An 11,594-nucleotide genomic window follows, 5' to 3' on the forward strand; every position below is an offset into this window, starting at 1 on the left:
GCTACAAAGGCTCTGATGACTCTGTCACATGGAGTTTCTAGAAATCACCGCTGCAAGGCCACTAGCTGATCAGCCTGCTCTCGGCCTGGACCTGCTTGAAAAAGGGTTGGGGGTGGGGCAGGAAGTGTGACTAGATGAGAATTAAAGCCGAAATAAACCCCATACACACTTCTGGTGCCTGGGACTTCAAAGGGAGTCAGGACTGACAAAGTAGTAAGAGGCACAGATGTCCTCTATTTTCTGCGAAGTGTTTTTAACACGTTTTATTTGAGACAAAACTCAAATGAAAATTCATAAAGAGAGGAGTCCCACTGTATAGGGCTCCCCCCACCTTCAGATTGAGATGAAGGACTTCCCAGTGGGTTCTCCAAAGTGGAGGGGGTCTGGGAAGTGCAGGTTCACGGTGTCCAGCGCCTCCCAATCTGGCTCTGTCCCAGCACCACCTTGAAATCCCTCTGGAAAGAAACACCCCTGGCATCCAGCCATCCTTTGAAATGGCCACAATGGAAAGTTAGACTTTAACCAAAATTTAAAACCTAGAATCTACCTACTGGTCCGTGAAGCCATGCAGGAAGGTTAAGGAGAAAATCCTTCCTTAGTTGAGCCGGAGGCCAGCCCCAGGACAGGACACGCCTGTTCTGCTCACCCCCGCCTGGTCCCTCGCCTCAGCCTCCTGGGCCTTTGTAACCATCCCTGAGACAGAGCTTCCACGCAAACCCCCTCCAAAGTGACATCTACTTCAGAGCACTGTAGTGATGGCTTTTGCTGCTGGAATGCCACGGAGGACTGACCTTCTGCCTTGATCAGTTTCCTGGGTGACAGCACGGTGACACCACTGTGCTGTCCACGATGGTGTGACACAGAAAAGAAAAGTTAACGAAGGTACCAATGATTACTTTCAGTCTCATCAGTGGACCCCAGAGACCTTCCCGTGCCATGGAGATAAAGTGTCGTAAGGTCATGTCCCTGGAGGCATGAGCAGACAACAGTGAGCCACCCAGTTTGAGAACAAAACAGCATCTTGAACATGAGCGACACTGGAGGCAGCGATGAAGCGGGGAGGCCACGGAGAGAAACAGGCTTCCTACACAGCCTTCACCACGTGCAAACACAAGCTTCGCCTTTCGAAGCTGCCAAGTCGTTCCTGGCGACTCTTCTGCGTGGGAACATATGCAACGGGCACAGGTACAAAGAAAACCCATGGGATGTAGACAGACCATCTGCCACAGAAGGTTCTTTCTCAATCCCAGGCTCAGAAGCAAAATCACACACCTCCTTCCAGGACTGGGGGCCCTGACAGAAGCCGACGGCCGGGAGCCAATGGAGGAGCTGGACAAGGAAGGGGCCACAGGAGTGACATGACACGAACACTCGTCTTGGGTCCCTGCCTGCCCTACACGGCCTCCGTGGTGCACCATGGAGCTGCCGGGGAGGCAGATCTCGACAGCAAGACCCCAAGGACACAGTATGCAGCGCCCAGAGACGTGCACGCCCAGGAGCAACCGCCTTCTGGCCAGTCCGGGTCCGGGTCTGCTGCACAATTCTCTCGGACCACGTTAAAAAGCTGTCATACTAAGGGTTTTCCCTACTTGGAGGAAAAAAACGGGGGAAAAAGAGTATAAAAATTGCAAGGTTGCAAGAAATTCTCCATCTATAAACCAACAGCAACTGTGTCAGGGGCATTAGGGAGGTCACGGCGAGTGAAGTGGGGACTGTCTCCTTCCCTGGGGGGAGGGCTCACGTGGGGCTGGGAGTGAGCTGCTGCAAGGTGAGTGGCCGCGGTGAGGTAACCATACCTGGGGGGCTCGAGTGCGGTGGAAGTGAACAGGGGTGAGGTTTGTGTATTTGCGGGGGCGGCGCGGGGGCAGAAGTGAGCAGTGGGGAGGCTCCCATGGGCCAGGTCCATGAAGACAGCCATGCAAGGAGGCTTTCCTGGCCCTGGGTTCTCGCCAGCTGGGCTGCCTTCCCAGACCAGACCAACCAGCTGGGCAGAACCCCACTGTCCCCATGCCCAGGAGACCCTGCAAGAGGTAGTGAAGTGGTTGCAAAGGTTTGCTGTGGGTAGAGGACTGGGGGAGGGAGGGGGACCTCGGCTGAGACCCAGCACATCTGCCGACCGTCCCCAAGAGCACAGTGTGGCCTCATGGCCTCCAGCCTCCCAGAGGCCTGCTGGCTCCCCAACCCTTGCACAGTGCTGACGGCCTCGAGGCCTCGCGGCCCTGCCCGTCTCCCAGGCTCTCTAGCTACGAGTGTGGTTCTCACTCACAAGCAAGGACGAGTGCCTAACTCTAGCCACTCCTGCTGCCCCGGAAAAAGCAGCGGCAAAGACCACCCACTGGCACTTCTGTGCCTAGTGCGGAAGCCAGGACCAGACAGGGTAATGCTCGTTCTCCCTACAGCCTCGGGGCCCAGAAGGTTCCGTGTCTGCCAGCGCCCAGCTGAGGCAGAGCTGCCTCCCTCCACCTCACTCATCCAGGGGCCTCCTCCGGGATGGTGGGCTCTATGGGGCCGGAGGGAAGGACCCCAGGTGGGATCTGGATGAGGCAATGGATGGTCTGTCGTCCTGTCCCCCACTAAACTGTTCCAGGGAACGGAGTGCTTCCCCTGATCTGGCCACCCAGTGTTTGGGAGCTGACCCTGCCAGCATGCCCCTCCTGTCTGGGTTTCACCTTTCTGCCCTTCATCCCGCCCCATCGAGAGAGTGCTGGCTCCCTCCCGGCCTGCTGCCCAGTCCTCAGGAAGCCAAGTGGCCCCCCCTCCCGACCACAGGAGCCACTCCTTGCTAGGTGGAGTCGGGTCTGTCGCTGTCCTCACTGACGCCGAGAACCAGGCACCCACCTCTGCCCGAGTCCACCTCCCAGCCCACCCAACGCCACCCGGGGACCGGGGCTGCCACCTTGCGTTCCCTCCCCCGATGACACCAGAAGTCTCAAAAGCTCAGAGGCCTGCTTGCTCACGCGCCCCCCCCCCCCCCCCCGTACCCTGGGTCACAGGTCTCGGTCACAGTAGCTGGGGCGGATGTCAGATCTTGTACAAAAAGCTGGGCACGTAGTCGAACCTGAGCGTGGGGCAGCCGGTTCCGGGAGCCTCCTGCGTGTAGCGCAGCTTCAGCAGCTCGGCCAGGTGCTGGACCACCTTCACGTCCTCGTTCACCAGGCCCAGGGTCAGCTTCAGAAAGCTCGCCTGGCGTCCAGCAACCACGTCCGGGGTCTCCTGGTCGTGTGCGGGCAGGTGCAGGTGGTGGCAGAAAGTGTAGAGGAAGGCCTTGGAGCAGAGCTCGGTCAGCACGGTTTGGACGTGCAGGTAGTAGGTGCTGCCCCGCTTAATCTGCGTGCGGTGGTCGGCCAGCCGGGGCACCAGGGCGCCCCGGTATAGGGGGCAGCGGAGGGCCTTGTTGTCTAGGTCCAGGACGCTGGTGTAGCGGCTATAGCGGCTCAGGGCGTGGAGGCTGCTGGTGCCAGCGGGGGACGCCACCCTGAAACACACAGGCCAGCGTCAGGAGGAAAGGCTTGGGCCCGGCCGGCTCCCACCAGCCAACGCTCCCTCGCTCTTTCTGGAAGGCAAATCTGACCCTGATGCCCTTCAAAGGGCTCCTCACCACCCTTGCGATCAAGTCTGAGTGCCTGGGCGTGGCCCATGGGCCTCTCAAACCCCATCTGTGACTTCCACGATGACTTCCTGGAAGCCATGCCACACTCTCGGTAGGGCCTCAAAACCCCGGGCCTGTAGGCTCTGCCCAGGGAACCCTTCCCTCCCATTTGTCCTTGCCTCTACGCCAACTTAAACCTTACCCAGCCACTCCTGATCCCCTCCCTCAGCTTCTCTACTTTTTTACTTTGTGACCTTGGCCAAGTTCCCTACCCCCTCTGAGCCCCATCTGTAACACAGGGATAACCAGTCCTGCCTCACGCAGTCACTGCACAGACAAAATTGGTCGTGTTTAGGACAGTGCCTGGCCCTCAGTCTTGACAGCCTAGCACCGAACAATATGGGGACGGCCATTTATCTCCTGTCTCTCCCACCGCACGGCGCCTCTGCGGGCCGGGACTGGCTGAACTTGCCTCAAGCCCAGTGCCCGCTACGGCCCGCACAGAGCACAGGCAGGCAAGGCTAGCCCAGGGAGGGAAGGGATCAGGGTGACCCACCCTAGTAAGCAGCTCTTTAAAACCCTCTAGATCAGTCTTCCCAGAGAAGCCAGAGTCGGCTGGCCTTGCAGTCCGGCAAAGGTCTGGCTGACCAGAGATTTCAGACCAACACACGTCTGGAATTCACAGCTTGTGTTAGGTCTCAGGTACTGCGTACAGAGGAATGACAGGCACTTGGGGGACCAAGGCAATCTCATTATATTTTTTCCTTCCTGGGTGTTGTCATGTCCTTGTACAGTTAACAGCATCTGCTGTGTGCCAGGCAGCAACCTGGGGGCAGAGGAGGGAGTGAGGTATGAGCCTGGTCGGCTGGGAAGATAAAACATGCCCAGGGGACCCCGAGTGAAAGAGGGAGCACCAGGGCCAGGAAGGTTCTGGAGGAACGGGCCTTATAACAAAGGTGGGCTCCGAGAACCTGGGATGGCATCCGGACCACACAAGAGCAGGGTCACAGACGAAAAGACAGAACCACACAGGCCATGCGTCCTGGAAACCACGAGGCGAGCAGTGGGCTATGGCCCTCGTCACATGGGTGATGAGGCCAGGCAGCTCCCTGGCTTCTCGGGGACCCAGGCCTCCTCAGCCACACTACCAATGTGCTCAGGCAACCTCCACCCCAGGAGGGGCCCCGTCCATAATGCCCCCAAATGCCAAATGCCCCCTTGAGCTGGGCACATCTGGCCCCTCCGAGGTTCTGCTGCGGTGGCAAAGCCAGGCCTCCCCTCCCCATGCTCCTGCCCCTCCACTCCAGCCCCCTTCATGCTGAACACTCGGCCTCAGGCCCGGCCGTCCCCAGGGAGCTCTGGCACCCCACATCTCCCCACAGGAGTCTTCCCACAACACTCCTCACCAGGGGGCAAGGCAGCATGGAAAGCGGCAAGCCCACACCTCTGGTCCCGGTGACACTGCAAGGTGACTGAGAGCCTCCGGCTTCACCTCCCACACCTTAGATTCCTTAACGTCCGTCCCAATGCCGGGGGTAGGCTCTGGGTGGATGCGAACACCGAGGCCCAGAAAGGGGCCGTGACTCACGCAAGGTCCCCCAGCTGCAAAGTGGCTGAGGCAGGACTCAACCAGGGCCTCTGACCCACCTCCTAGCACCTCCTCCCATCCGTACTGAGTTGTCCAGGGCTTGTTCCTGCAACTTGGCAAGCAATACAATTTTCCTTCATTCTGATGTAAAATAATGGGAAACCAACATGGTTATCTGCCCATCGCGTACCCACAAGTGATGGATCCAATGCATGAGCATCTGCAGGCAGAAGGCCTACTTTAGGGGGAAAAAAGTCAAGCACTAATGCAGCTGGCAGCTATGGAGGGGGGAGTCTTTAAAAATGGTTCATCATCAGAGCTGGTTTTCACTGCAGTCCAGAGCACCTGAGTGGGGAGAGACTCTCCTGGGTCTCAATTCTCAGATTCCAGGTTAACCTAGCACACAGGTTAACCCAGCTCCCCCAGACCGGAGCTCCCCCCATTCCCATCTCCACCCTGGGCAAGGAAGTTCACGGCCACACAAAGGCCCCTCTTCTACTATGACTCTTTAATGCCCATCCTAAGATGGGCATCCTCCTGCCTCCCAGTTTCAGCACTGGTTCTGCCAGCTGGGGTGACTCACCACTGATACCCATAGCTCTGAGCACTTCCTCAAAGGGCGAGCACAGCAAAGGGTGTTACGTTCTTTCCAGACGTGACCCTTTCCTGCAGCTCTCCACACATGAAGCCTGGGAAGCCCGGCTCACAGGTGCGTTCAACAAGCTTTGCTGGGTGAATGAGAGACAGAAGAGGCCTGGTCCAAAAATCCACAGGGCCGATCGTAGAAGCATCAGAACCCACAGCGCCCCTCCCTACCTGCCCTGGGCCACAACTCCACGGCTTTTGTCTCTGGATACATTCAGATGGTGTCTGCCATCTACCTCCCAGGATTTCCTCGGGAGAGCTGTGGCAAATCCAGTCCCCACTCCAGTGACATGCCCCCTAGCGAACAAGGCCTAGAGCCCCCGCACACTATCTCACACCAGAGCAGGACCCTCTGGAGGCAGCCCTTGCCATTCCCCAACACCTGTGCACGTCTAGAAGTTCTGGGAAGGTGAGCACTGGGAGACGCTCCCCCTCTCGGGACTGTTTGCAATGCTCTCGTCTGTCACTTCTGATGGGCCTCTCGCCTCCTCAGAGGGATGGCTAAAGGCTCTGAAGGTGGGCTGGTGAGGGCCCCACTCAGCATTGGCGGCCCTGGCCAGCCTCCCTTCAGCCTGTGTGCATCCCTGCCAGGTTATCAGAGACGCGCTCTCACTGATCAGACACAGACCAGATGCAATGGGCCTTTCCACACCCGCTCTCACGAGATAGGTCTTGGCAACTCCGTCTATAGACAGAAAGAGCCTCAGACGTCAAGCTGACAGTATGGTGACAGAGCGGGGACTGGTGTGAGGGACGCTCCCCAACCCCGAAGACGGTGCTCGGCCTGTCACGGGGATGCACCACGGCTGACTCACCGTATGATTCTGGCTGTGGGCTGAGGGGCTAGCGTTTCACAGTCCTCTATAAATATTTGGGTAATGATCATCCAGGGATCCGACCCTCTCATAGTGGAGGAGAGACTTGTTCATGTGCCCACAGTGGCTGACTACTGGCCCAGGACTCAGACCACCTCCTGCCTTCTCCTCCACCTCAGGGAGCCCACCCACCAGCTACCCTCTCTTGCAGCCACAGACTTTATAAACTGACCACAGCAGGCTTCCCAAGGCAGCCCCGCTCAGGCCTCAGAACCCTCAACGCCGTACTCCCGCTGGGTACCTGACGGAACGGAGCTGGCAGAAAAGATTACTTCTTTTGCCATCCCAGCCCGTTTTTAAGGAGGGAATTTCAGGGAAAGCCTCTGGGAAGGGCAAGACTGTCTTGAGCCTGGTCCTGGATAAGCCAGCTGACAACAGACTGAAGTGCATTTTACATTCTCCATCTTTTGGTGGAGAAAAAGGGAAAAGGGTCAGGGCTGGGGTGAGGGGAGACACTCGGAGAAGTGGTATGTGTATGCAAGGGACAAGAACCCGTTCTTCCACCAAGATCAGGGGCAAATGCGATCCCTGAAAAGCCCTTGCCTTGCTGGGACAGACAAGCTACACCTGAGCACAGAGCTGGCATCAGCAGAGGGACCGGATCCTGGGAGGAAGGACACAGTCTGCAAGGGCGCCCAGGGCAGCCTCTCACTCCCGAGCCTGTGTCTGCGCCCATAAGCAAGGGCCCTGCTCGGTCTCCTGGGCGGCCCGAAGAAGGGGCTGCTCCAGGGGTCTGGGCCATGTCACACCAAGTCCCCATGTCATCACTCTTTTCCCACACTGGCAAGCTCGTCCTCCTGGTGCCTCAGCCAAAGACCCCCAGCCTTCCCCAGGCAGCCCCTCCCTCACTTCCCACACGTCACTCAGTCTCCCCCTCTGTTTCCTTAAAACACACGATGCACCTGCTGTTGGCACTCCCCTTCCTGTCACCCATCTCCCCTGGAGAACTATGAATTCCTCCAGGCCAATTCCCTTGCTCAGGCACCTCCAGACGACGCCCCAGCACCCACCAGCACAACCAGTGAGCCAAGGCAGTACGTGGAGGCGCCACCTGCTTAAACACCACTGCCACGACCCCACGGAAAGCCTAACACAGCAAGAGTTAGAGCGAGGGCGGGGTGACTCCTGCAAGAGGGGCAAACACAAGGCCACTGGAGTGACGGTGACCTCGCTGATACTAGGGAACAATGCAAAAGGAGAGTCGAAAAATTGGAACGAACGACTGCTGATTGCAGCGTGGCAGAAATCCCTTCTCTCTTCCCATGGGCATGGGAAGCACAGGCTGGCTGTGTCAGCACCCCTGTCTTACAGATGTGCCAAGTGGGTGCAGAGACGGGAACGAGGAAACGGAACACCGTGCCTACTCCGAGGGAAAGAGACCCTTGGGCCAGACAACTTGTCAAGTAGTATTTGAAAAAAACACAATGAGTCTACTGCAACATAAGCATTGTGGGAAAATGAAATAGAAAGCATTCAAGCAGAGAAGTGGCTCTTGCATTTCTGGAGGTTGGGGGGGCGAGACAGCCTTCTAAGGACAGTGGAATGAAAGCCACGGGGGTCCCCTGATGTCCCTGTCACAGTGATGGTTGCCATCTTCTAGGACTATCACAGCCCTTTCTCAGAAGCCAACCTCTCCTCCGTCATTTACACCAGAGTGTGAATTTGAGAATCAGAAAGAATCTGAAATTTAGAAGTCTGGTTGCTCCCCAAACCTTAACGTATACCAGAGAAACTCCAGGTCTTGCCCTAGACCAACTGAACCAGAACCTCTGTGGGGGGCAGGGAGATGACCCAGAACTCCATGATCTAGAAAACTCTCCTAAATAATTCTGACACAGCAGGTCACGGGCCAGGGCTGGCAACCAGCACTGAACGGCAATCCCTCCAACGACGGATGACGAAACAGAAGACCAGAGAAAGGGAATGATCTGCCGAAAGTTACAGAAGGAGCTGGTGTTGAGGGCCCAGTCTGGAAGCCAGGTCCCCCTACTCTGGGCCCACCACGTGAACCTATGCACCTCCCCCAGAGGGCTGTACGTCCAAAGCCTCGTCTCTAACAGGATGGGGCCCTTCCCCACCCGCCCCTACAGGCAACCAGTTACCTCTGCAGGCCAATAAGCTTCCACTTCTGAAAATCCGTGATATGCAAAGGAGAACAGACCCAGTGCTTCACCGGTTTGGCATAACGGCTGTGGTTGGGGACAAAGATGGACAGCGCCGTCACCAGCTTCCTCACTATGGCCTCGTCCTCCCCCAGGACCACAAGTGTCCTTCCGCTGAGCAGGGAGTAGATGGCCGGGTGGGCAAAGGGGTACTGACGGATGAATTTTAAGGCGTTCTGGCCGGCCCTCTTTTTATGCCTCTCGGAAGAGGAGCCGCTGGAATGAGCGGAGGCGGGAGTCCGGTCTGAGCTGGTGGAGGTTACACTGCTCATGTTGCTGGCAGTGTCCGAGCAGGTGTCCAAGCTGGTCTTACTGATGTCCCGGCTCGCCAGCAGGCGATCTGGGTCCAGTTCATCAGCAGGGAAGCCTTCGGAACTGTCGTCTCGGGAAGGGTTGGCATTTTCCAATGCAAAGTCCACATGGAACCCCTGATCCTTCTGCCTATAGCGCTGCGGGGGGATGCTCACGACTCCGTCCTGGTCCAAGGGCATGTGGGCTGGAGGGGAGAGGGGCACCCGCAGACTGTCACTCTCCTTCCCAATGCAGCAGGAGGTGTCTATTTGTGACGGGGGGGTTTCTAAGCTGCCCTCCTCTGCCTCACCCAGCTCCGGCGGGCTGACGCTGGCCCGGAAGTGGATGGCTCCGTCACTGTCATCTGCATAGGATTCTTCTTCATTAATGGCACTTGGGTAGCTGGCCTTAAAATCGTCAGGGATGAGGGCCTCCGAGGGGCAGGTGCTGAGGACTTCAATACTGTCCTCGCTGATGGTCCTGTGGCTGACCGCTTTGCTCCGGACCACCTGGGGGCTCAGTGGCACCGTGAGGCTGGCCTGGCTGTCAGACTTAGGCAGCACAGCAGCGGACTTCTCTGTGCCTAGAACCTCGATGCTTTCGCCACTGCTGATGCTCCCTTTCATATCCATATCCAGGTAGTCCAAGTTTTCCTGGGGGTCAAGACTGCTCATTTCTGTCACCTCCACTTCCTTGTACTCCTCATCTCCAAGTTCCTGCTCCATCTTGATGGGCACAGACTCCACACTGGACTTGTAAGAACCTACGCTAATTAACACTTGAGGAATTGGACATTCCTCCAAAGATCTGGAAGGCGGCCTGCCTGGACCAGGCCTAGGGGGTGCACTCTCTTGTTTCTCTGCCACCCTGTCATCGACCTCCACAAAATCTTCGAAGAGAAAGTTTGTTATATGCTGTTGTTTTAGAAGTGCTCTGTCAATCTGGCTGGTCAGGAGGTAGCACAGGTCTCCTCTGAACATGTGCTCTATGTGGCTGAGCTGAGCCAGGGTCTGGGTGAAATATTCAGTGTCACAGAGCTCTTCCAAGGTCTTCAGCTTCTTGTCAAAACACTTGGTGGACTTTGCTTTGATGAGTTTTGGGGTATAAGCAGGTCTGCAGGTGTAAAGGTCTGTGTCAGCAGACTCATCAAGGTTAGAGGTAGCGGCTGCCTGGCTGGCCTGATCCTGGGTGTGTTCCGACTCCCCAGGACACGGAGCAGACCCCTGCAACTTTCGATGCGGGTACGAGCGGATCTGTTTCAGCAGGTCTTGATGTTCAATGATGGACTTCTCTACACTGGCCAGTTCATTGGCTTTCTCAATTGCCTGAGATGAGTAAAAGCCTTTGTCATTGGCTTTCTTCTGGATCTCCGTTTCCGTGTGCAGCACTGTCCTGGTGTAATCCAAGTCTTTCAGTTTTTTTTCAAGTTCTCCCGCAAAAGCCTTCCTGTTGCCTGTCTTCAAGCACTCAGAAGCTTTGGAAAATTCAGCCGAGAGCTCTTGAAACTGCTGCATGATTTTGTGCTGGTCCGCTGAGATATAAGCCATGCAAAAGGGCCTCACAAAGCCCCGGGCCTCTAGGTCGTACAGGGTAAGGTGGTGCACATAGGCAAAGGCTCCCTCCTTGGAGTCTCCCAGCACCACCTTGGAGTCCTCCACAAAGTTAAGCTTGGGGTAGGCAGAACCAGGGGGATGGCCCACAAAGGAAGCCTGGTAATCCACAGACATGATCCGCAAGGAGAAATAATTGAGATCGAAAGTACCAAAAACTTTGGTGTCATTGGGGATGGTCAGCAAGGGCTGGGGTCCCACCTGCTCCGAGAACTCGGAAATAAGGATGAAGTCCCGAGAGAACTTGGCCCCGGACAGTTTGGACCATGGGTTGGCTCCCTGGCTGGCGAAGGGGAAGAGTGGCACCGAGTACTCTTCCGGCAGGGGGGGCTCATTGTAAGGCTCCTCTTCGTACTCCTCCTCTTTGGTGAAGGCCACCACGTCAGGGGCGCTGATCATATTTCCAGATATACGGAGAGAACATTGAGAGGAAGTGAGAAAGAATGAAGGGGTAATCAACGCAGGGAAGCCAGGCCTCTGGAAGAGGAAGCAAAGTCCCTACGGTCTTCTTCGCGCCCTTAGGGGTACCAGGCTGCCCCTCACAGACTCGAAGCCTCGAACTCCCACAGTCCCGAGAGGTATAGCTCCTCTAGAGCCCTCAGAGGCCCATGGACTCCGCAGGTCCAGAAGACCAGGTAGGCCGGTTGTCCTCTTCCTCCTTCTTCTCCTCCGGCGAGAGCGTCCAGCGCAGGACACCTGCAGCGAGGTCACCGGCACTCCCCCGACCCCACCGCGACAGCGACAGCCCAGCCCTGAACCGGTGCCTAACGTGGGGCTACGAGCCGCCGCAAGAACCAGTCAAGCGTTGTCGCCCCCACTGCCCGAGGGCAGAAA

At 57.1% G+C, this 11,594-nt stretch overlaps 1 protein-coding gene across 1 annotated transcript; it reads right to left on the reverse strand.

Moving 5' to 3' along the window:
- Positions 1–1,842: 1,842 nt before the first annotated feature.
- SMCR8 (SMCR8-C9orf72 complex subunit) lies at positions 1,843–11,159 on the reverse strand. The gene is made up of 2 exons (XM_059149691.1): positions 8,800–11,159; positions 1,843–3,475 (listed from the first exon to the last, which is right to left on the reverse strand). The coding sequence occupies exons 1-2, from the start codon at positions 11,157–11,159 to the stop codon at positions 3,022–3,024; spliced, it is 2,814 nt and encodes a 937-aa protein (XP_059005674.1). The 3' UTR covers positions 1,843–3,021.
- Between the last annotated feature and the right edge of the window lie 435 nt (positions 11,160–11,594).

The sequence above is a fragment of the Mustela lutreola genome, chromosome 15, assembly GCF_030435805.1.
Source record: "Mustela lutreola isolate mMusLut2 chromosome 15, mMusLut2.pri, whole genome shotgun sequence".
NCBI classification, from domain to species: domain Eukaryota; kingdom Metazoa; phylum Chordata; class Mammalia; order Carnivora; family Mustelidae; genus Mustela; species Mustela lutreola.